This window comes from Lasioglossum baleicum, unplaced genomic scaffold, assembly GCF_051020765.1.
Source record: "Lasioglossum baleicum unplaced genomic scaffold, iyLasBale1 scaffold1672, whole genome shotgun sequence".
Taxonomy (NCBI): Eukaryota; Metazoa; Arthropoda; class Insecta; order Hymenoptera; family Halictidae; genus Lasioglossum; species Lasioglossum baleicum.
The window spans coordinates 6,449-33,546 of record NW_027470731.1 but is presented as its reverse complement, the minus strand read 5'-3'; the positions used below and the strand labels follow the sequence as shown (position 1 = coordinate 33,546).

Sequence of the window (27,098 nt, the reverse complement as noted above, 5' to 3'; positions counted from 1 at the left end):
TTCAAACACCTTGTCTATCATGATTCAGTTTCTCAGTTTATCCAAAAATATTAAAATATTTGAACCTCTGAGTGTATAACTATTGTTTAAGAAATAATTTCATGAAAAAGAGGAAATTACAAATATTTTAACTATAAAATCCTTGATGTTAAACACCGTGTTTACCATGATCCAGTTTCTCAGTTTATCCAAAAATAAATAAAATAACAATTGTTTAAGAAACAATTCCATGAAAAAGAGGAAATTATAAATATTTCAACTATAAAATCCTTGATTTCAAACACCTTGACTACCATGATCCAATTTCTCAGTTTATCCAGAAATATTAAAATATTTGAACCTCTGAGTGTATAACAATTGTTTAAGAAACAATTCCATGAAAAAGAGGAAAATACAAATATTTCAACTATAAAATCGTTGATGTCAAACACGTTGTCTACCATGATCCAGTTTCTCAGTTTATCCAAAAATATTAAAATATTTGAACCTCTGAGTGTATAACAATTTTTTAAGAAACAATTCCATGAAAAAGAGGAAATTACAAATATTTCAACTATAAAATCCTTGATTTCAAACACGTTGTCTATCATGATCCAGTTTCTCAGTTTAGCCAAAAATAAATAAAATAACAACAGTTGTTTAAGAAACAATTCCATAAAAAAGTTGAAAATACGAAATATAAAAATAAGTCCACAAAGTAAATTGTGTTTTAACTTTAGTTAAAACAGATAAATAATGTTATATTTCTTTTTCTTCTTTCTCAGAATTACCAAAGTTGACCCGAAAACGTACAAGTGCAATTATACACCGACTAAAGAAGGGCGCCATGTGGTGATGATTACGTATGGTGGGAGGAATATTGACAAGTCACCATTCGAAGTGAACGTCGGCCCTTACACAGAGTTGGCAATCAGGGCTTTCGGCCCTGGTCTTCACGGTGGTATCGTCGATCAAACAGCGAAGTTCATTATCGACACGAAACGGGAAACGTCTGGTCTTGGATTCGCCATCGAAGGTCCATCGAAAGCCAAAATCTCCTGTCAAGATAATGGCGATGGGACAGCTGTTATATCCTACTTGCCAACTGCACCAGGTCGATATGCGGTTCATATACGATGTAACAACGAGGATATTCCTAAATCACCGTACATCGCGAATATTTTGCCAAAAGCTGACCTTCGATGTCGACAAGGTTCGATTCGATTCCATATATTTGACAGTTCATCGAGTAATCGCCCTTGTACTGAAATTTCTGCCCTTTTTATGTACTTAATAATCGTTAGTAATTGGTATCAAATTTTTGAACAAAGACAAATCATATTTATAAATGCTATGGATTTATTTGATTAATTATAACATAGTCAGATTAAGATTTTTATTTAGTTGAATTAGGTGCTTATACAAGACTAAATACAAGATACAAGAAATTTTAAGAGATACAAGAATATTTTGTGTATTTATAACAATTTAGTAGCAAAGATGTCTGTAACACTTTTTCTAAAACAGTTCAGATATCTCAAACGGTACTACTGAAAGAGTCTAGTGATTCTATAAACATTCTTAAACACTCTTGAACACGCTAATGACTGAGAAAATATCTTTCTTATCGCCTTTCTCCCCCATACTTACAGACTCAAGCACCTTTAACTGCTTGAGCCCAAAAACAGTCAATGTTTCCATGGACCTCATGAAGGGCCTCCTTGTTAGGCTTGATTAGGCTGAGGCTCTTGAGAGGCAGTAGCCTCTGTCGACTCTTCAAAGTAAAAATCGCTTTCTCTTTCACAATTCTTCTACTGTCTCTTAAAATTAAAAATTATATTCCTAGCTGTCTACAATATTCAGCAATAGCAATTAAAAGAATTAAGCTTCACTTTTGTATTCTTGTTTCTTGTAAATGTATGATATTGGGCCAATTGTAAATTGCCATCTGTGTAATTTTGTAAATTCTGTACAAGGGTTAAATATGACTGTGATAAGGAATTAACAGAGTGTAATTTACAGGTTGAGGTATACGGGCCAGGAGTACAAGCAGAGCACTCTCTACCTAGTGGGAAAGAAACGAATTTTACAGTGGATGTAAGAAAAGCTGGCCAGGCACCATTGGAAGTCGTTGTTCAAGATGCTCATGGAAGAGATCTTCCAGTTAGATTAGATGACAATCACGATGGTACAGTGCAATGCCGTTATACTCCTACAAATGGATCAAACCATATTGTCATGGTAAGACAAGAGTTTAACGTTTCACAATTCTTTAAAATACTATTTTTTAACCCACTATTACAATAATAACAATCTCAACCATTGTTAATTTCTAAATTACAATTAGACTTCCCTTAAACTTCCTTACACTTCCTTAGACTTTCTAGAGACTTCCTTAGTATTAAAGTATATGAATAAAGTTAATTTTAATCAAGAATGAAGCTTTGATGATCATCGCTAAATCAAACAAATTTTATAAAATATAGCCAAATTATTAATAAGAATGAAAACGATGTAATCGTGTATTTAGTATACACTAAATATAATTAATGATAATACTTGCAGGTGATTTATGGTGGTGTGGCCACAAAACACTCTCCCTATAGAGTGAAAGTAGAAGCACCCCTAAATCCTGCCATGATATCAGCATTTGGACCTGGACTCGAGAAAGGAGTCAAGTCAAATACACCAACGCATTTCAACGTGGATTGCCGTGAAGCTGGCCCGGGTGAACTCCGTGCAAACATACTGAATTCAAAGGGAAGGGAAATTCCATTGTCACTCACGGACAACCACGATGGTACATACACGGTTGCGTATATTGTACCTGAACCAGGATATTACCAAATTCATTTTACTTACGGAGGCCTGAACGGTACCACAGTGCCCTCTCACTGTACACGTTCAACCTCATGTCGACGTGTCCAAGTTTAAAGTGGATGGTCTTGCACGAAGTAAGTACAAAAACGATCTACTTTCACATTCTCATCGTTACATTGTAAACAAGTTATCTAGCTTCTAGGAAAAAAGCATAAAACTCCTCAAGACACACACGTGCACACAAGATCTAATTCATCGTGCCTCGAAAAGCGAGAAATTCGTAACATTTCTTAAAATGATATAGCTTAATCAATTTAATTTATCAGGGCAAGTAACGATACAGAAACATCAAAGGAAATTGTTTATAATTTTTATTGGCAGAAAGATATCAAACAATTTAGCGGATGAATGTATATCTTCGTACCGAATTGGTTCTTAATTTTATTTAAACATTGACAAAAATTTCAGTAACAATTATGGCTGAAGAGGAATATACGATATAAAATACTGAACTAGCATTATCTTATCAAAAAGAACATATACCATATACCAATAACATATGAATAATAAGAAGTGACAATATTTATAGGAAATGTTTAAGCGTGTATGGACACAATTATTTATTTCCTACCCATCTAAGGGTTATTTAAATTTCTGGGAGAATAATTTCTGAATTAGCTGTAATTGAAATTTCACCAGGACTTTCACAAACTACATCAAACCAGTAACAATAAACAAATAGCAGCCAGTATAGAAACTGTGCTTACAGACATCTACATGTATTTCCTATTATATACACGTCTAAAACTGCTACCGAGAAAGAAGGAAAAGCTAAACCTTGGGAACTAAATCCGTGTCGCAGCGGCTCCAGTGAACAGCTTGCAGCAATTTCGCGTGATAACTCAAGACGCGGGGAAAGCAGCTGACTTGCAAGTGTCGATCACCGCTCCTTCAGGAAACCGTGTGAAGGCTCACGTGGTGCCTACCCACGACGGTTACCTGGTTAACTTCACACCGACAGAGCTCGGCGAGTACCTCTTGGGAATCAGCTTTGGCGGAGAACCGATATCCAATCAACCTTACCGACTGACGTCCGTCCATGGTTCCGACCCGGGAAAGGTCCGAGCTTCTGGCCAGGTCTCTCTCACGGAATAGTGAACAAACCAGCGGAATTTGTTATCGACACTCGCGGAGCTGGACAAGGTGGCCTCGGTGTCACCGTAGAAGGCCCCTGCGAGCTGCTATTAATTGTCGCGACAATGGCGACGGAACATGCTCGGTCGCTTACTTACCCGACCGAGATCGGCGATTATGGTATCAATATCACGTTCAACGAGGAACATATACCTGGCTCACCCTTCCAGGCTATCGTGGTAAAAGACACCGACCTGTCGAAGATAAAAGTCACTGGAAACGGCATTCAACCAAACGGTACCGTTTGTCGAACCTCTTCCGAGGCTCTGCTTTCATTAACAGATTTCGAGCGTTTTCCCTTTTTTCCCTTTTTTCTTTGTGTGCAATAATATGTTAAGATGTAGGTTACTGTAACGTTCATTATAAGCGGATGAAGTATGTTTCTGTGGTTTGGGTTACTATATTAGGAATTATTTTCTAATTTATTTGCATTAGTTGTATTAATTGGAAGAAGGAAGGAGTGAGCTGATATTTTGTTTCAATTTCAATTTATATATTTATAAATTCCCTTCAAATTTAAAGCTTAAATATTATGTTTTTATAAAGTACTTAGAAGCAATGAAATTTAAACAAAGAAAAATTATATTAAAGTACTTAGAAGTAATGTTATATTTTGAAAAGTATTAATATTGTTTAGCTCCCTTCAGTTTTTCTGAAATTTTGTGCAAAGATTGTATTTAAATATTTATTCTCTTACCAAAAGTATTATAATTATTTTTTATTATTGTTATTTATTCGAAATAGTTATTTAGTTATTCACGACAGAAAAAGTAAATATTTAAAACATTTAAATATATTAAAAATATGTAATTTTATTAAACAAGGAGAATTTAAATAGCAAAGTGTTATTTTAAAAATATTAAATAATTTGAAGTACATTGAAATACACTTCGTCCGAATAATATTTTAACATAACTTATATATTCTTCTTTATTCACGAGCACTATAGTTTGCAATTATACGAATGATTTTTATTTACAACTTTCGTTTCCCTTTGTTAAACAGTCTTATACCTGCACCAGAAAAAAATGCACTCATGCATGCTGTGTGGTGTTTTGTATTTATATTTTTGTAACGAAACAATCTAAAATGAAACATTACATTAATCATTAACAAGTGCTGGAAATATTTTTCTTGCATCAAGGATCAGAAAATTAAACATTTTGCGAGAAAGAAAAAAAAAAAACAAGATAAGAGTGCTATCGTAAGATAAATTCTAGAAGTTAGTATAACTTTTTTCCTTTATATCAAAGAGTACAATTAATAACAAGGATTAAAAAGTGAGAATCACAAATTTTGGTCAATATTTGTTCCAATTAGGCGATGTAACATGTGTATTATTAGTTTTTCAACAAATCTTTGATATGAGAGACTAATGGTACACACATGTTTTCCACTGACTGAAAATATCAATTTCTTTCCAAGATATATTGGCGTGTCATTGGTAATTTTAGATAGATATTGAATGACATACATGGCGTGTCATCGGTTATTTCAGAAAGACATTAACACACTTATTGCGTCCTTGGTTTCGTATAGACGATGACACAGGGGTTATCATTGGAAACAATGACAAACTAGAAATTATGAAAAAAGAATTCTGTGTCAAAAAAGATAACGCGAATGACCATATGATATTTTGTAAAAAAAATATAGATACAGATATTAAATCTGCTTGTTCATTGACATTATTAGAACATGTCAAAGTTCGATCATTTTTCCAAGATATATATGCAAATGTGTCCACATTGTCTAAGAAATGTATTATAAATACATTACGATCGTAGCTATTTTTCTTTCAACGAAATTCCATTGAAATTAAATGAAAAATATATTGAAGAATGATATATTATTATTTAATAGATAATACATTTTTAGCGTAGAATTTTAACAGCTGAGAATTTTTTAAAAGCGATACCTGATTGTTTATCTGTTCCCCTTTAGATGTAGGTAGTTGTTTTTTATTATTGTTATTATTATTATTATTAATATTCTTTTTTATAAATTTTTGGATGAAGCGGATCTAAAGAATACGATTACGTATTTAAAAAAAAGTATATTTTCTATTTATATCTAGGTTCTTTATTTTTTTATTACAGCAAAGACTCTGTTGCACCTTTTATCATTTTATTTTTTAACTTAATTAGTATAGACAGAAAATTTAAGTAGTTACAGGTAGTAAGAAATCACCTATGCACTTTTTGCAGCGTGTCGTTTGCTGTTTGGTGTTTATCATTAATAAACGCTATTTTATTTAGAGGCTAATGCTGTTACGTTTATATACTCAAAATAGCACGACACAGCAATCTTTACCAATTTACATTCGCTTTAAAGCAACGAACATAAATATTTATCGCAAATCTCACGAAAATTTCAATTTCCAATTGCTTTCAAAGGATGCAATTATTAAATCAAATCCAATCGAATCGGAAAAATTTGAATAATCGAATATCCGAATTGCATGTTATATAAAATGTTATAGAATATTTTTATAAAAGGATCCAACTGTTAAATTTAATCGAATAGACTCAGGAAAATTTGAATAATCGAATATCCGAATTACACGTTATATAAAATGTTATAGAATATTTTTATAAAAGGATCCAACTGTTAAATTTAATCGAATCGATTCAGAAAAATTTGAATAATCGAATATCCAAATTACACGTTACATACAGGGGTGTAAATTATTATCCAACTGTTAAATTTAATCGAATCGATTCAAAAAAAATGTGAATAATCGAATATCCGAATTACACGTTACATACACGGGTGTAAATTGTTATTCAACTATTAAATTTAATCGAATCGACGCAGAAAAATTTGAATAATCGAATATTCAAATTACACGTTATATAAAATGTTATAGAATATTTTTATAAAAAGATCCAACTATTGAATTTACTCGAATAGACTCAGGAAAATTTGAATAATCGAATATCCGAATTACACGTTACATACACGGGTGTAAATTGTTATTCAACTATTAAATTTACTCGAATCGACTCAGAAAAATTTGAATAATCGATTATCCGAATTACACGCTATATAAAGTGTTATAGAATTTTTGTATAAAAGGATCCAACTATTAAATTTACTCGATTCGACTCAGAAAAATTTGAATAATCGAATATTCAAATTACACGTTATATAAAATGTTATAGAATATTTTTATAAAAAGATCCAACTATTGAATTTACTCGAATAGACTCAGAAAAATTTGAATAATCGAATATTCGAATTACACGTTATATAAAATATTATAGAATATTTTTATGAAAGGATCCAACTGTTAAATTTACTCGAATCGACTCAGGAAAATTTAAATAATTGAATATTCAAATTACATGTTATATAAAATGTTATAGAATATTTTTATTAAAGGACCCAACTATTAAATTTACTCGAATAGACTCAGGAAAATTTGAATAATCGAATATCCGAATTACACGTTATATAAAATATTATAGAATATTTTTATGAAAGGATCCAACTGTTAAATTTACTCGAATCGACTCAGGAAAATTTAAATAATTGAATATTCAAATTACATGTTATATAAAATGTTATAGAATATTTTTATTAAAGGACCCAACTATTAAATTTACTCGAATCGACTCAGGAAATTTGAATAATCGAATATCCGAATTACACGTTATATAAAATATTATAGAATATTTTTATGAAAGGATCCAACTGTTAAATTTACTTGAATCGAATCAGAAAAATTTAAATAATCGAATATTCAAATTACACGTTACATAAAATGTTATAGAATTTTTGTATAAAAGGATCCAACTATTAAATTTACTCGAATAGACTCAGAAAAATTTGAATAATCGAATATCCGAATTACACGTTCTATACAGAGTATAAATTGTTATAAAATATTTGTGTAACTTGCAGGTCCGTGTGTAAATCGCGAAACGGAGTTCACAGTGGACGCGAGAGCAGTGGCGAAGAGAGAGAATGACAACGACGAGGTTTCCTGTACGATTAACGACCCGAGCGGTGGTAAAATCGAGAAGATCGTGGCTCCTCAAAGAGACGGCACGTATCGCGTGAGTTACATGCCGTTCGAGGAGGGACCCCATACCATAGACATACGTTATGGCAACGTTCCAATCCCTGCTCTCCGTTCTCCGTCAACGTACAATACTACAGCGATCCTAGCAAGTGTAAAGCGTACGGGCCAGGTTTGGAAGAGGATACGTCAACAAGTTTAACTCATTCATCGTTGAGACAAAAGGTAAAGATCAAGGGTACCACTTCGTGATAGTGCCATTTGATTTACATTCGGTTTCCGAGACGAGGCTTTCAAAATATACATCGTCTTTTTCTTTTTTCTTTACGAGGGGGAAATCTTCGAAAGATACCATTCTAAACCTTTTTCTTCTTTTCTTTTTTTTTTTTTTTACGTGTAGGAAATATTCGAAAGATACCACTCTAAAGCTCTTTCTTTTTTATTGTTTATATGGGGAAATCTTTGAAAGATACCATTCTAAACCTCTTTCATCTTTTCTTTTTCTTCTATGTGTAGGAAATAATCGAAAAATACCACTCTAAAGCTCTTTCTTTCTTTTTTTTTGTTTATATAGGGAAATCGTCGAAAGATACCACTCTAAACCTCTTTCATCTTTCTTTTTCTTCTATGTGTAGGAAATAATCGAAAAATACCACTCTAAGCTCTTTCTTTCTTTTTTTTTTGTTTATATGGGGAAATCTTCGAAAAATATCATTCTAAACCTCTACCATTTTTTGTTTTTTTTTATTTTTTTTACGTGTAGGAAATATTCGAAAATATCACTCTAAAGCTCTTTCTTTCTTTTTTTTTTTGTTTATATGGGGAAATCGTCGAAAGATACCACTCTAAACCTCTTCTTTTTTTTTTTTGTTTATATGGGGAAATCTTCGAAAAATACCATTCTAAACCTCTTTCTTCTTTTCTTTTTCTTCTACGTGTAGGAAATATTCGAAAATACCACTCTAAAGCTCTCTCTCTCTCTTTTTTTCTTTTTTGTTTATATGAGGAAATCTTCGAAAGATACCGGTTTAAAATTCTTTCTTATTTTTTTTTCTACGTGTAGGAAATATTCGAAAAATATCATTATAAACCTCTACCATTTTTTGTTTTTTTTTAATTTTTTTTACGTGTAGGAAATATTCGAAAAATATCACTCTAAAGCTCTTTCTTTCTTTTTTTATTTTTTGTTTATATGGGGAAATCTTCGAAAGATACCATTCTAAACCTCTTTCTTCTTTTCTTTTTCTTCTACGTGTAGGAAATAATCGAAAAATACCACTCTAAAGCTCTTTCTTTCTTTTTTTTTTTGTTTATATGGGGAAATCATCGAAAGATACCACTCTAAACCTCTTTCTTTCTTTTTTTTTTTGTTTATATGGGGAAATCGTCAAAAGATTCCACTCTAAACCTCTTTCTTCTTTTCTTTCCTTTCTTTACGTGTAGGAAATATTCGAAAAATACCACTCTAAAGCTCTTTTTTTTTTTTGTTTATATGGGGAAATCGTCAAAAGATACCACTCTAAACCTCTTTCTTCTTTTCTTTTTCTTCTACGTGTAGGAAATATTTGAACAATACCACTCTAAAGCTCTCTCTTTCTTTTTTCTTTTTTGTGTATATATGGGGAAATCTTTAAAAGATATCACTTTAAAACCTTTTCTTCTATCTTCTTTTTTACGTCGGGGAAATCTTCGAAAGATACCATTCTAAACCTCTTCCTTTTTTTTTACGTGTGAGAAATATTCGAAAAATACCACATTAAAGCTCTATTTTTTTGTTTATATGGGAAAATGTTCGAAAGATACCACTCTGAACCTCTTTCTTCTTCTTTTTTCTTTACGTGGGAGAAATCTTTGAAAGATATCACTCTAAAATTCTTTCTTCCTTTTTTCTTTTTCTTACGTGTGGGAAATATTCGAAAAATACTCGGAAATACTTCATTCTTTTTTTTTTACGTAAGGGAAATCTTTGAAAGATATTTCCGCTCACCTGTATAAAGAACGAGGTGATGTGAGATTCGTACTCACTAAAACCCCCACGGTGTCCACCTTTCTCTCATGTTTAAAGACATGCGAATAAAAGTTCGCCAAAAATGATCTCCAGTGTCCTCCTCTAAAACACCCTCCTCTAAAACCCTAAACCATCTCCAACTAACACAGCCTCCACTACCTCTCTTACCCTTATTAATGAATATATAATTTGTCAGATTTTTCACCAAATGTGGGAAATAGAGGTAGATGAGGCTGTGTTAGTTGGAGGTGTTATTAACACTTTGCCTGCCGCACATTTCTCGAATCGCCATTGCTCTGCCGCCGGCGAGATTCACGCAAGTTCTATTGCTCTCCAACAGATGCAATCTAGGCATAAATACCATAAATACATAATAGCAATATAAGCAAAATATTTAAAGATTTCAATAAAACACAATCTAGTAAATTGAGAAGGTAAAATAGTTGAAACCACAGTTCCCTATTTGTCAAACATTGCTCTGCAACAGTGTGTCTCCCTATACGAACGTGGAATTGAGCATCACCGCAGGAGAAAAAAAAGGCTGGCGAGCAAAAGTCACATCAGCGTGATAGCGGCCGGCAAAGTGTTAAGGGATGCATAATTTGTCAGATTTTTTACCAAATGTGTGAAACAGAGGCAAGAACACGCTCAAATAACACCGTAAAAACGATTTGTAAATTTTCAGACGCTGGTAACGGTGGTCTTGCTCTGTTGATGGAAGGCCCAGACTATGCTGAAGTGACTTGCAAAGAACGCGACGACGGATCGTGCACCGTTCAATACCTTCCACCGAAACAGGGGACTACGAGATATCCATCAGGTTCGCAGAGCAACACATTCCTGGGTCTCCTTCCAAGTGCGAGTGGTTAACGAAGCTAGCAAAGTAACCACGTACGGTGACGGTTTGACAATCGCCAGAGAGAACCTGCCATCGAAATTCATAGTGATCGCCTCGAAGTGCAAGCCTGCTCAACTGAACATCTCGCTGAAGACAGATAAAGGACAAGTTCAGAAGCCTTCGATCACCAACTGCGGCAATGGATTGTACGAGGTTATATATCATCCACCACCTGCTGGAAGCAATTTGCAAATCGGCGTGATGTACGACGACGAGCATATACCAGGCAGCCCTTTCAAACTCAAGGTTTTGCCCACTGCTGAACCTGAGAAAGTCGTTCTCTCGGGCCCCGGTGTGGCACCGGTTTGCACCGCGTCTTTCCCGGTTGATTTCATCGTCGACACATCTAAAGCTGGTTACGGTGACCTCGAAGTTCAAGTACTGGTAAGTACTAATATTATTATTAGTATTGTTTATTATACTAGTATATAGTATTACTATTATTATTATAGTAGTATTATTAAAGGAGTATATAGTATTACTATCATTATTATAGTAGTATTATTATAGTAGTATATAGTATTACTATCATTATTATAGTAGTATTATTATAGTAGTATATAGTATTACTATCATTATTATAGTATTATTATTATTATTAGTATTATTTATTATACTAGCATATAGCATTACTATTATTATTATAGTATTACTATTTTTATTAGTATTATTTATTATACTAGTATATAGTATTACTATTATTATTATAGTATTATTATTATTAGTAGTATTATTTATTATACTAGCTATAGCATTATTATTATTATTATAGTATTACTATTATTATTAGTATTATTTGTTATACTAGTATATAGCATTACTATTATTATTATAGTATTACTATTTTTATTAGTATTATTTATTATACTAGTATACAGTATTACTATTATTATTATAGTATTATTTATTATACTAGTATATAGCATTACTATTATTATTATGGTATTACTATTTTTATTAGTATTATTTGTTATACTAGTATATAGTATTACTATTATTATTATAGTATTATTTATTAGTATTATTATTACAACGCAAGTAACATTTCATATTCAACCTAATATATTAATATTAATAACCTAATATTAATTTAAATAATACATTTATAATATTATTATTAATATTAAATATTAATTTAATTGTTAATTAATTAATTTAAATAATACATTAATAATATTATTATTAATATTAAATATTAATTTAATTGTTAATTAATTAATTTATTAATATTAAATATTAATAATTTAATTGTTAATTAATTAATTTATTAATATTAAATATTAATTTAATTGTTAATTAATTAATTAATTAATATCAATAACCTAATATCAATATATTAGGTTGAATATGAAATGTTACCTGTGTTACCGTACCTGGGGTACAGAGTCGGTAATTCAACTCTAGAACTAAAATGCCGTCTCAGGGTTTAACAATGATGTTTTAAGGGAATGAACAGTTCGATTGTATACGAAGTTATGATAAGAACAAAAGCCCAACGAAAAGGAAAAGGAAGACGAACGTTCGCGTGTAAAGAAAATCCATTTCATACGCAGAAACCTAATAATTTATTACTCGGAACAGTGGTTCCTAATATAGATCACGTGAATTCTCAAAGATACATAGCGTAGTGTAGGGGTCCTCTGAGTTGCTATTGTGAAGTATCTTGAAGATGAATGAATTTCCTAATACTTCATTTTAGATAAAAATTGTGGTTCTTTCAGAAAAACTTGGATTTCTCGGAAACTGGGCGATGGAATAGTTTAGATTATAAATTCGTGTTTAAAATCATCTATCGGATGCTACGGAAAAGTTAAAATTTGTTGGACAGTGTAATTATTTGGCGACATGACAGCAGAGAACTATACATCCCACAGTTATGAATTCGAAATGACAGCAACTATACAAGTTACAATTATTTATCTAATATTACAGGATAGAATCCAAAAAAATTAGTTATGAAATGTAATTTAAAAAATATTGGGAACCACTAATTTATTATTAAAAGATTATTTTTCAAATTGTTATCAATTATCAACTAAGAAACTTTTGCATAAATCATTTTCAAATTATCGATAAAATATAAATAAAGACATTACACTAGATGAAATACGTTAAAATCTATCGAGAAACGTGACAATAAAATATATAGAAAATCGTTCACAAAGGACAATAAACTTATCCATTGATGATATATGCGCGAAAACTTAATTGAAATTCCCGCTAAGCTGCGCGCATGCGTAGATACATACCGACGCAAACGCTTCTGCGCATGCGACGTTTCCCGCGCAGTGGCCATTCGTTTGTTTGCAATGTCGAATACGTTTCCGATATCTAGCGTCGTGAAAATCGCGTATTCAGAGGAACCACTGAAAAAAAGAAGAGAAAGGAAAGAAAAGAAAAAGAATGTCGATTATAAACCAAACAAAAGCTCGCGAATGCACTCGATCTTCCTTTTTTGATACACTGAAGCAAAACTCGAGTGAATAATATCCTTCTATACATCAGGTAATATTAATGCTGGCAATATGTCAACTCGAGGGTTCATATTTCGAGAATGACTTATGCAAAAAGATACGAGTAGATTATGTTTTGAAAATGTTTCCATGTCGTTAAAATAACCGTTTGTCTATTTATATATTTCTAATCTCTATATATAACGTCTTATACACTTCTATGTCTATTTATATAATAGATTTCTTTCTCACCAAGCCAATATATAAAATAATAAATTAAAATAATATATAAATAAATTATTATAAATTATGTATATAAATTAAATAGACTAACAGTTATTTTTATTACATCTAAATTTATATATATATATTATTTCAATTTTCATATTTGATATTAAATACTGTATGGGATCCAGCATTTTTCTTCTAATTGTTATTAAATATACATATAAGTAAATTATTTAAATTATATATTACATCATATTGAATTATAAACTTATTGTTTATGATTATGATGCATATACAGATTTAAATATAATTAAAATAACTGTTAGTCTATTTAATTTCTGTAACTTTAAATTATAATTTAAAATTTGATTTTAGGGTCCAGATCAAATGCCACGTAGAGTTGAAATCGAGGACCTTAAAGGTGGAAAGTATAAAGCAACATACCTGCCTGATGATTGCGGTCGTTACAAGGTTAACGTGAAGTACGGGGATAAGGAGGTACCAGGATGTCCCGTGAACGTTCAAAGCGTTTCCACCGGTAAAGCTGATCAGTGTAAAATCAAAGAGGGTATCCAGCATACGTTGGCTCAAGGTGAAGAGTACTGTATCACCGTGGACACCGAGAATGCCGGTCGTGGTGCAGTCACCTGTCGTATACGATCCACTTCTGGAAGGTAAGTCAATTTTTACCTAATTATTGCTTTTTTAGTAATTATTGCTTTTTTAAAGTAATTATTGCTTTTTTAATTAGAAATTATTGCCTTTTTAAATAATTATTGCTTTTTTTTATTAGAGATTATTGCTTTTTTTAGTAATTATTGTTTTTTTAAAGTAATTATTGCTCTTTTTATTAGAAATTATTGCCTTTCTTAGTAATTATTGCTTTTTTAAAGTAATTCTTGCTTTTTTTATTAGAAATCATTGCTTTTTTTAGTATTTTTTTTTTTTTTTTAGTAATTATTGCTTTATTTATTAGAAATTATTGCTTTTTTTATTAGAAATTATTGCCTTTTTTAGTAATTATTGCTTTTTTTAAAGTAATTATTGCTTTTTTTATTAGAAATTATTGCCTTTTTTAGTAATTATTGTTTTTTTAAAGTAATTGTTGCTCTTTTTATTAGAAATTATTGCCTTTCTTAGTAATTATTGCTTTTTTAAAGTAATTATTGCTTTTTTTATTAGAAATTATTGCTTCTTTTATTAGAAATTTTTATACCTGAATATGTATCTCATTATTAATATATAGAAATAAAGATTCAACCTGTAATTAAGCGTGTCACGTTTCATGTACGCAAGCATGAAAATTTTATAAAATATAATTTATAATTTTATTTAGTATAGTAAGTTACGAGAAGTAATATTTTTTAAAATCACAATCGTATAGGATACTCCTAGAATTAATAGGAAATCAATTCTAGAATTAGTAGGAAATTAATCCTAAAGTTAGTAGGAAATTAATCCCAGAATTATTAGGAAATTAATCCCAGAATTATTAGGAAATTTGGTACAGTCACAATTAGAAAAATGATCCTAAATTTTTGACTATCAGTAAAGATATAATAATTACCACGAGTTTCGGTTTTCTTAATTTTGAAATCTTCATTTTTCTTAATTTTATTTTTGTCTCCTTTTATTTCATTTTATCTTCACCTATTTTTCCTAATTTCACCTTTGTTTATTTCTCACTTTCATTTTCACTCATCTGCAAAATATATCTCTGTTATTTCTATTACCGATAATTTATCAAACGTTCTAAAATTTCTTCATCACCATATATTAAACCTTTTCGAAAACGATTTGTATTCAAAATACAAATTCGACGATTATGATGAATATTGTTGTCAAGTGTCAAAATCGAGTACTATACTACAATTTGACAATTAATAAGCGCAATCGATCCCCTGCAGAGTTTTATCTATCGAAATTAAACATTATAAACTCGAGTTTCAATTAACGATAATTAAAATTCCATCCTTTCGGAATATCTGTCGTTATCCATCTTGAACTCGAAAATAAAATAACGATAAGTTTACTCGACTGTTATTCGTCGAAGAACGCCAAGAAGATTAAAAATTCTATTTAAATTCCCGATGTTTTCTCGGTTTGTCAACCTAATAACATGCTTCATCAAAATATTCGACTTCTCGAGAATAGTAAATCTTCCGTTCGTATCGTAAACTTGGCAGAGTCAAACATTCGTGACACCTGACGCAGAAATTTCCAGTTTAGACAGAATCGCTTGTTTATTATTGCTTATTTACGCTCCAATATTTTCCCTGTTATCTTCAAATCTTCGATCATTTTGCGAGAAAATAGTTTCTTGGTTATTTGGCTGTCAAATTTTATTATTTAATATCTGTTTTAACCTCGGTTCGTTCGATTTACATGATCTAGTCTAAGATTTTTAATTACTGTCCGTCTTAACTTCTATTCGATTAGATAATCTATCATAAATTCGTTGACCATGATTTTTTTTAATTGTATCGACTACTATTTGTTTTAATTATATTGATTATAACTCATTTTAATGTTACTGTTTATGATCTATTCTATCAAATGTCCTAAGTTTTATTTTTCAATTTTTCATTATTATCCTATATTTTCTGATAATGATTTATTTTAATTTTCCTGATCTGAATCTATTTTAATTTAATTGCTTGTCGTTCATCTGAACCGTGTTGATTTTCATTTCCTAATCCTAAGTTTTATTTTCTAATTTTCCATTGCTATCCAATATTATCCTAAGTTTTCTGATAACGATCTATTTTAATTTTCCTGATCTGAATCTATTCCAATTTAATTATTTGTCACCCATCTAAACCTTGCTGTTTTTCGTTTCCTAATCCTAAGTTTTATTTTCCAATTTTCCATTGCTATTTATTATTATCCTAAGTTTTCTGATAACGATCTATTTTAATTTTCCTGATCTGAATCTATTCCAATTTAATTATTTGTCACCCATCTAAACCTTGCTGTTTTTCGTTTCCTAATCCTAAGTTTTATTTTCCAATTTTCCATTGCTATCCATTATTATCCTAAGTTTTTTGATAACGATCTATTTTAATTTTCTTGATTGCAATCTATTAAAATTTAATTATTTGTCGTCCACCTAAATCTTGTTGATTTTCGTTTCCCAATCCTAAGTTTTATTTTCTAATTTTTCATTGCTATTCATTATTATCCTAAGTTTTCTGATAATGATCTATTTTAATTTTCCTGATTGCAATCTATTAAAATTTAATTATTTGTCGTCCACCTAAATCTTGTTGATTTTCGTTTCCCAATCCTAAGTTTTATTTTCTAATTTTCCATTGCTATTCATTATTATCCTAAGTTTTCTGATAACGATCTATTTTAATTTCGCTGATAGCAATCTATTCTAATTTAATTGTTTGTCGTTCATCTGAACCTTGTTAATCTTCGTTTCCTTTAAAGAATCTTCGCGTCACTTCTAATACCAACGAAACGGCTTAAATCAAATCTTGTCTTGTAAATCAAAGTCTTGTAAATCTTGAACTCTTCCTTCAAGTGACAAAAGATCAGCTGACCAAAGATACCAACTTCAGTTTGGGTTATCTACGTTCCACAGAATCTTAACATCTTGAGATAAAATTCAAGTACCCTCGGTACCTTTTATTCAGCCATATATCACTTGGTTTGAAACACTCTTCACTCGCTCGATTTAAGTCCTATTACCCCTCCAATAAATCTTTTGTCTCGCATACTTCATTTGCAGTAGATCACGCAGTAGAAATATTCCTACTATTCTAATTGCTCCAAATTTCAAATTATCGTTTATCACAAAGATATTCGTACGGAAGAATCAGTTAGACTTGGAATAATAGTTTGAATGGCTGACTTATGATAAGCGATACTACTTGCGTGCAGCTTTATTTTATCAATAAAATTAAAAGCAAAGAAAATAAAAAATTTAAAATACATTACCCGTAATACCATGATACAATAAGTATCGTTATTTAGGGTTCAGTGACCCTATGACTGTGACTTTGTCATATACAATCATAAATTAACGTAGCTAAATAACTTACATATACTGTTTTTGAAAAATAATATGTCCATGTCAAACTGAAATATTCCAAGCAATAACGAAGTATATATCAAAAAAGAAGTCTTAAGATTATATCAATAAAATTAGAAAATAGTTTAATTGTATGTATTTATAATATAATTATTGTTTGAGTGCCTGACTTATGATAAGCGACACTACTTACGTGCAGCTTTATTTTATCAATAAAATTAAAAGCAAGGAAAATAAAAAATTTAAAATACATTAACGATAATACTACGATACAATAAATATCGTTATTTAGGGTTCAGTGACCCTATGACTGTGACTTTGTCATATACAATCATAAATTAACGTAGCTAAATAATTTATATATACAGTTTTTAAAAAATGATATGTTTTTGTTAAACGGAAATATTCGAAACAATGACGAAGTATATAGCAAGAAAGACGTCTTAAGATTAGATCAATAAAATTAGAAAATAGTTTAATCGTATGTATTTATAATATAATTATAGTTGGAAAATTGAAAATTTAAAGTGCATTAAATGCTTGCTATGATAATCGTAGTATCAAGATACAATAAGTATAGTTATCTAGAGTTCAGTGACCTTGTGGCTGTGACCTTATTATATACAATCATAAATGAAGTTAAATAATTTACATGCACTGTTTTTAAAAAATGATATGTCCATGTCAAACGGAAATATTCCATGCAATAACGAAGTATGTAGCAAGAAAGAAGTCTTAAGATTATATCAATAAAATTAGAAAATATTTTAACTGTATGTATTTATAATCGCAAAAATATTTCGAATTTAACTTATATTATCAATTAGAAACAACATTGATTAACAAATAAGAAGTCCCGATATAATTTTAATTCATCTTTACTTGTTTCTAATAACCTTAGACGATTCTCCATTTAACTCACTAGCGCCACCATGGTTTATATCTCCAATTTTTATTATTATTTGTTATTATTATTATTTTATTATTTATTTATATATTTTTATATTTTTTTTATTATTATTGCAAGGTATTTCTAGCGAAAATTAAAGAAATGTGAAATATGAACGTTCCTCTGAGTAAAAATTACAAATGATATTTAATCAAACTTGTTTCTTCTTTTATTCATTTAAATTATCTTATTTTTTAGTTAAAGTAAATTTCAAATAAAATAATCGAAAGCGTTAACAGCTGCTGGTAACAAATTTGAAATATAATTCGGGCCGCAAAGGGTTAGTAACGTAATCATTGGAATATTGCGATTTAATGAAATTATAGAGTCGATGAAAAACTCGTGTCACGAGATTTAATGACAAGTAGCTTCGAAGCTAAAGGTGGGTCACTATTAGTCAGCGTGAAGCTCTTGAACAATCTATTCGCTCTTGAAATATTGGCATTTATCCGAAATGTTATCTCCTCGGCAAATAAACGACCCACATTTTGGCACAAAGTACGGTCTAGCGTCGTTTAAAGTAATAGCAGAAATTCATGTTTGACACTCCTAATTGCCAACAGGAACATCCTAACTTAACGCGTTTTGTTATTGACGATTTTACACGAGAGCCATTTTAAATTCAACCTTTTGTCAATTGCAAGCTATAAATATAACACTGTTTCAAATGTTTTAAGTATTTGACACTAGGATTACGGGAGCTTTTTGTATACCTATTTCAACGGACACTCGTTTGATTTAGGGTAAAGAAAACCACACATTTTCTTTAAAAAATAAACGATGGGTTTAATTTGAAAACAATCGCAATATTAACAAACTTAATATAAGTTAATTAAATTTGTTAATATGAATAATGACACCGTAAATCCAGTGTCAAGGAATCTATTATCTTTATAATTTTAAATTATAATTTATATATGATTTATTTTTCACCAACATAATGTATGGAACATATCATGAATCAGACAAAAAATTATTATTACAAAAATCGTTTGATATGACAAGAGATATCACAGTGCAATTTTTAACAGTGCAATTTTATTTATTTTTTAAAGAAATCTTTTAAATAAAATATTTTATATTAAATTCCATGGTAGGAGAGAGTTGTTACCTAATTTGCATATCCAGCAATAATTATAATTAAAGTCTTATGATGGAAATAATTAAGTATGTATAATTGTTCATAACTCAACAATATTTGTTATTAATTTTATCAAAAACAGTTGCAGTCTAGAATCTCAGTCATTGTAAAAAGAAAAAATTGTTAAACCAATCATTTTGAAATTGAATAACAAACAAATTTTGACGACAAATTGAAAATTTGATTGACAAGTTTGAAAATATCAGTATTGATGTATTTATAATAATATTTTTTATTAACTTGCTTATTAAATATGTTAGGTAAACGTATATTATATATGTAGATGAATAAAATTGAATAGATTTAGTCACGCTATTTCCAGCATTTCCTAAACAGACCGCTGAAATAATTATACAAGGTGATACTACAATAGCAACTAGGTCAGGCTATATCTGCATTCTAGGTGAAGTTACAGAAATATTACATAGGAAAATTTTGTACTGTTTAATAAACAAAATTATTCTATGTTGAGAAACAGGAAAATAGGTTTTGAAAACCTATTCACAAACCTATTCGAATCCAAGAAAATTCAGAGTTTCGAAATTCTCGAAAGTTGAGTAAGCAAAAAAAGTTTAAGATCGACGGACAAAAAAATCCAAGAATTCAAAATAGATATTTATATATTTATAGCATTTTCTTATGCTTCTCTTCGCGTTTTTTTTTTCTTCACTATGACCACTGAAGATTTGTACGATAATTTTGTTTAGAATTTATTTCCTAAAGTAAAGTGTTCCTTTTGCAAAATAATATAGGCCTTTCGAATCTCGATATCTTACAAAGATTTGGATTTAAACTTTCAGAATTTGGTATTTGGTTCGAAGATACCCCTAATTTTGTCTTGTGATTTATTTTGCTAGTGCATAGATAAATAGTAATCGGTAATTTTGTCTAACTTTTTTTACTTTATCACGAAATAATAATTTTCTAGTTTTAAATATCAAATAAAATAGAGGAATTTAAAAACTGTATTTGCTGCTAACTTCTATCGTCGAGGCAGGGATAAGAATTCTAAAATTTCTTTTTAAATCTTGGATTTGTGAAAAATTGTTCTTTGAAATCACGTGAACCCCGGTCAGAAATAGAATGTAAAATGACGTGGATTCACGTCAGCAGTACGAAGAAAGAGGATCATAAATGACGTGGATTCATGACAGTGACAACCAGAAGGAAAATCATAAATGACGTAAATTTACGTCAGCTGCAAAGAAAGAGGATTTTTAATGACGCGAATTCACGTCAGAGGTTGCGAATTTGTAAATTTCAGTCTGTTATGCAGTCATTTTGTTTTCTCAGGCGATTTTTCTACTGAAAAATCATTCCTGTTTCTAATCATTTATATTATAAAACGTTTATGGGAAATTGGAATTATTTTTATTACGAGAGAATGATGAATAATTAAACAATACAAATTAGTAAAAATATGTTTCTAATTTTATATATATATAATTTAATGCAATTGAATAATTTTATTAATGATTATATATTAGAAAATGATGCATCGTATACCTTAATCAAAATGACTGGTGTTGGCACAGGATGCTAATAACTTCGCTAGGTGTCCGCAAAAATTTATCGACTTTTCTGAACTTAATAAAACTCTTTTTACACTTGCCTAAATTTCGACACGAACGACGATATTTTGATTACTATACTTATTTCGATAATTATAGAAACTCATACGATAATTATTTCGATAATTATAGAAACTCGTACGTTAATTATTTCGATAATTATAGAAACTTATAAAATAATTATTTCGATAATTATTAAAACTTATACGATAATTATTTCGATAATTATTAAAACTTATACGATAATTATTTCGATGATTATAGAAACTCATACGATAATTATTTCGATAATTATTGAAACTCATACGATAATTATAGAAACTTATTCGATAATTATTTCGATAATTATAGAAACTCATACGATAATTATTTCGATAATTATAGAAACTCATACGATAATTATTTCGATATTTATAAAAACTCATACGATAATTATTTCGATAATTATAGAAACTTATAAAATAATTATTTCGATAATTATAGAAACTCATACGATAATTATTTCGATAATTATAGAAACTCATACGATAATTATTTCGATAATTATAGAAACTCATACGATAATTATTTCGATATTTATAAAAACTCATACGATAATTATTTCGATAATTATAGAAACTTATAAAATAATTATTTCGATAATTATAGAAACTTATAAAATAATTATTTCGATAATTATAAAAACTCATACGATAATTATAGAAACTTATGCGATAATTATTTCGATAATTATAGAAACTCATACGATAATTATTTCGATATTTATAAAAACTTATACGATAATTATTTCGATAATTATAGAAACTTATACAATAATTATTTCGATATTTTCATTACTACACTTTCATACATAATTACAATAATAATATAGCGATAATATATTATTATTATTATAATATAATATGATTACTACGATTGTATCGTAATTTTTATTAGAATTACTATGCCATTGAAAAGTGCACCTGTGAATAGGAAATACCGTGGAATATGATATAGAATATAACACCTATGAAAGATCATTTTGCCCGCATTATTGTCGTTTTACGAGGCGCGAGGAGGAGGCTGGCGACTATCTATAAATATAGCTCACATACCAACGCGTCCAGAGACATAGTTAAGAAGCCGTATCAAAAGACTCAACATCAATAAATTTGCGATTCCAAAATAAATATCGGGGTCACGGTGAAATTTTTAAAACAAGGTAGAGCGTGCAAGCTATTTTAGCAAAATGTAACAAGTGACCGGAGGTGGAACCGCGAGAATAAATTAGAAAAGGACCTGACCTGCAGGGATTCCGCTTCATTGCAAATTCCAAATTACACTTCGATCGAACCTAATTTCATATTTAATCACATTCTTTTACCTCGCAATCCTTTATCTTACTATTATTTATCTTATTATTAAGTTTTAGTTTACATATATACAATTGTTAATTCTTTTCTTTAGTTAAAACGTGAGAAAGTACCATTTAGTTATTATTAATCATAAATTTATCGACAATTATGTTCTTTAATTCATAAAGAGATAAAATATAAATTATATTTTGAAAGTGCTTTTCAAAGTTTACAATAAAAATTGTACGAGTATTTCCGAGATATAATTTTGTTATTATTAGATAGAATTTTATTTAAACGATATATGGGTTAAATCAGAAACAGATGAGATACAAATTATTTTTTAAAAAGTTCTAAAAATTCCAATAAAATTGTACGATTATTTGGGATATACTATTTTGTAGTACTAGATAGAATTTTATTTAAACGATATTTATGGGTTAAATCAGAGAAAGAAAGATACAAGTTATTTTGAAAAAAATTTTTCAAAAATACTTCAAAATTTCGAATAAAATTCTATAACTATATAGATAGAACGTGTTATTTCGTTATTAATAACTGGAATGCCGTTTAAACATTTACCGGTCATTTCGAAAAAAGATAAAGCACATATTATTTTTAAAAAGTTATTAAATATTCCAATAAAATTTTATGATTACCTAGGTATTCTATTATTATATAATAACTGGAATGTCATTTAAAACGATATTTATGGCTTAATTCGGAAAAAGAAAAGCATAAGTTACTCTAAAAAATTTAAAATAATTTAAAATAATAAAAAATAATAAAAAAATAATTTAAATTTAAAATAATAAATTTCAATAAAATTTTATGATTCTTTGATTCTATTCTAGCAACTAGAATATTAGTATACATTTATAGCTTAATTCAGAAAGAGTAAAAGCATAAGTTATCGTTTTAAAGTGTTTAAAAATTTGCAATAAAATTTAGAATGGTTGTTTGTGACATTTTTCAGCGAGGTGGTGGACATTGACATAGAAGACAATGGGATGGCACTGTGAACATTTATTATACAGTCGTCTGATGCTGGTGATTATACTCTCAGCATCAAATTCGGTGGACAACCTATACCAGAGGGATTCTACACGTTTACAGTAAGTCACTCTTTCTTCTATCTTTTTTTCCTTCATTTCTATCGTTTCGCGAAGAAATAGAACATTTTTAAAATTTAAACCACGGTTTAAAATCTCTATATTTACATTTTTTTATTTAAAAATTCCGTGTTTAGTGTTATCGGTTTGATCACTTGGAATCTTCAGATAATATCTTCAGCAACGATATTATCATAAAAATATAAATTCTTCTTATTATTATTTATTTAACATTAACCCAAACCATAGTTTAAAATCTTTATATTTAAACTTTTTCTTTAAATTCTGCGTTCAGTGTTATCGCTTTGATCACTTGCAATCTTCAGATAGTATAATAAAAATTATCATTTCTTCTACTTATTACTTATTATTATTTATTTAACACTAATCCAAACCACGGTTTAAATCATATAAATAATCTCTATATTTAAATTTTTTATTTAAAATTTCGCGTTTAGTGTTATCGGTTTAATCACTTGCAATCTTCAGATAGTACCATAAAAAATATCAATTCTTCTACTTATTACTCATTATTATTTATTTAACACTAATCCAAACCACGGTTTAAATTTAGAAATAATCTCTATATTTAAACTTCTTTTTTTAAATTCCGCGTTCAGTGTTATCGCTTTGGTTATTTTCAATTTTCAGATAGTGTCGTAAAAATTATCATTTCTTCTACTTAATACTTATTATTATTTATTTAACACTAATCCAAACCACGGTTTAAATTTAGAAATAATCTGTATATTTAAACTCTTTTTTTTAAATTCCGCGTTCAGCGTTATCGCTTTGATCACTTGCAATCTTCAGATAGTATAATAAAAATTATCATTTCTTCTACTTAATACTATTTATTATTTATTTAGCACTAATCCAAACACGGTTTAAATATATAAATAATCTCTATATTTAAACTTTGTTTTTAAATTCCGCGTTCAGTGTTATCGCTTTGATCACTTGCAATCTTCAGATAGTGTCGTAAAAATTATCATTTCTTCTATTTATTACTTATTATTATTTATTTAACACTAATCCAAACCACGGTTTAAATATATAAATAATCTCTATATTTAAACTTCTTTTTTTAAATTCCGCGTTCAGTGTTATCGCTTTGGTCACTTGCAATCTTCAGATAGTATCGTAAAAATATCATTTCTTCTATTTATTATTTCGTATATCGCCACACAAAAATTGATTTTCAATCTGAAAGGATATCTATCGTAACCTCTTAAAGCTTATGCGATATTTCATACCGTTTCTAGTATCAAAGAAACTCGAATTTGAAATCTTTTTATGTACTACATGATGAGATCATAACGAACGATAAAATGTCCGAATTTCTATAAGCACCGTGACCAGGCTAATCCTCGTAATCTGAAGTTATTGCTCGAGATCGTATAAATTTATCTAGTATCTCACGATTTTCATCCGATGTGCTTAGAAGCAGATCAACAGATCGTGTTTGTGTATTCTATCTTTAGAGTGTTTTGAAATTTACTTTGTGCCTGGTACAATCCCGTTTTATCGCTTCGCACAACTCAGGTGGTGAAAGTGGAACTGAAGCTTAGAAGCATCGGAATTGATATATGCTAATAAACAAAATCCGCAGCGATCAGTCTAAAGTATACCTAATGTCACTCATCCAATCGAGAGATTTCTCGAATTTTTTGTTTGATCTTAGCTAAGATCAATTGGATTCTACTTATCCTGTTTGAAGATGCACGAGTAGAATAATCTATATTTGATCAGGCATCGATATTTCGAAGGTTTTTCAAATTTCGTTCTATTAAAATAAAATAAAAATAACTATTAATATTTAATAATATAAATTTATACTAATTTATACTACTAATAATATTTGCGATTAAACGATTTATTCGTCGCTTCACGAAATAAATTATTTCAATTATTTATTTTATCTAAAAATAATCGGTTTTTTATTTTTACATCATTTGTAATTATTTCTATATTATTTGTGTGATTTTTATAATTTTTTTTACTAATACAGTTGATATTAGAATTATTATTATCGTTGAATAGTTATTCCGAATATTATTTCGTTTAAATCGTTATTAATTGGTCTGTAATTTAATTATTATTGCTTGTTTTAAACGATATTATTATTAGAAAATTTTCAGGTAAGACACGAATCTTCTTTTCTGAAATAATTAAGTTCTCGGTTTATTATTCAATTCTCCAAATAAATCATTTTCGTTACTTGAACGGTTATTTTTAAATTGCTATTTGAAATAAATTTCGCTCGGTTCTGCCACCTACCTAGATTCCAGTTTGAAATTTTCGAGAGATTTTCGTGGACCAGAGAAATATTCCTACCCTTCCGATGTGAGGACTTCGAACGATTACTATTTCTGTGTATCTCGAGTCTCTGAAGTTTTATCAATAACAATATGCATTACGTCGAACAAAGTCGAGGGCTAAGACGGGCAAAATTCGAAAATACTTCAATTCAGACACTTCAATTAAAAATTCAGAAATACTTCAATCCAAACACTTCAGTAAAAAATTAAGAATATCTCAATTCAGACACTTCAATTAAAAATTCAGAAATATCTCAATTCAGAAATACTTCAATTCAGAAACTTCAATTAAAAATTCAGAAAAACTTCAATTCAGACGCTGCAATTAAGAATTCAGAAATACTTCAATTCAGACACTTCAATTAAAAATTCAGATATACTTCAATTCAGACGCTTCAGTTAAAAATTCAGAAATACTTCAATTCAGACGCTGCAATTATGAATTCAGAAATACTTCAATTCAGACACTTCAATTAAAATTAAAAAATATCTCAATTCCGACACTTCAATTAAAATTAAAAAATATCTCAATTCAGACACTTCAATTAAAAATTCAGAATTATCTCAATTCAGAAATACTTCAATTCAGACGCTGCAATTATGAATCAGAAATACTTCAATTCAGACGCTTCAATTATGAATTCAGAAATACTTCAATTCAGACGCTTCAATTAAAAATTCAGAAATACTTCAATAAAAGTTCAGAAATACTTTAATTAAAAATTCAGAAATACTTCAATTAAAAATTCAGAAATACTTCAATTATCACGATAAATTTGCAAGCTTCTACACAACGAATGCTCGCGCGACGGTAATTTCGCGATAAATTCCTCGATTCGCAATTCTTCTTTTACACCGGACTCCTAGTTTTCGTCAGACACCCTTTCTTACGATTTTCTAATTCCACTTTGCAACTGATCCACGGCGACACCCAGCAAATTAAGATTAATAGCGCACGAATGGTCACAGCTAAATCCTAGCTCGCTTTTATCCGATCCCTTCCTAAGTACCCTACTTAAATTACCAA

General features: G+C 29.3%; 1 protein-coding gene across 1 annotated transcript; it reads left to right on the top strand.

Annotated features, from left to right (window-relative positions):
- Positions 1–764: 764 nt before the first annotated feature.
- LOC143220862 (filamin-A-like) lies at positions 765–23,753 on the top strand (the record flags this gene model as incomplete). The annotated part of the gene is given in 19 exon segments (XM_076446448.1): positions 765–1,176; positions 1,178–1,192; positions 2,002–2,220; positions 2,545–2,853; positions 2,855–2,933; positions 3,662–3,928; positions 3,931–4,035; positions 4,038–4,090; positions 4,092–4,230; positions 7,900–8,121; positions 8,124–8,195; positions 8,198–8,242; positions 10,711–10,806; positions 10,809–10,874; positions 10,877–11,307; positions 13,980–14,278; positions 23,615–23,643; positions 23,646–23,677; positions 23,679–23,753. Coding segments are annotated over 19 exon segments (2,965 nt in total), but the record flags the coding sequence as incomplete, so codon positions are not given.
- Between the last annotated feature and the right edge of the window lie 3,345 nt (positions 23,754–27,098).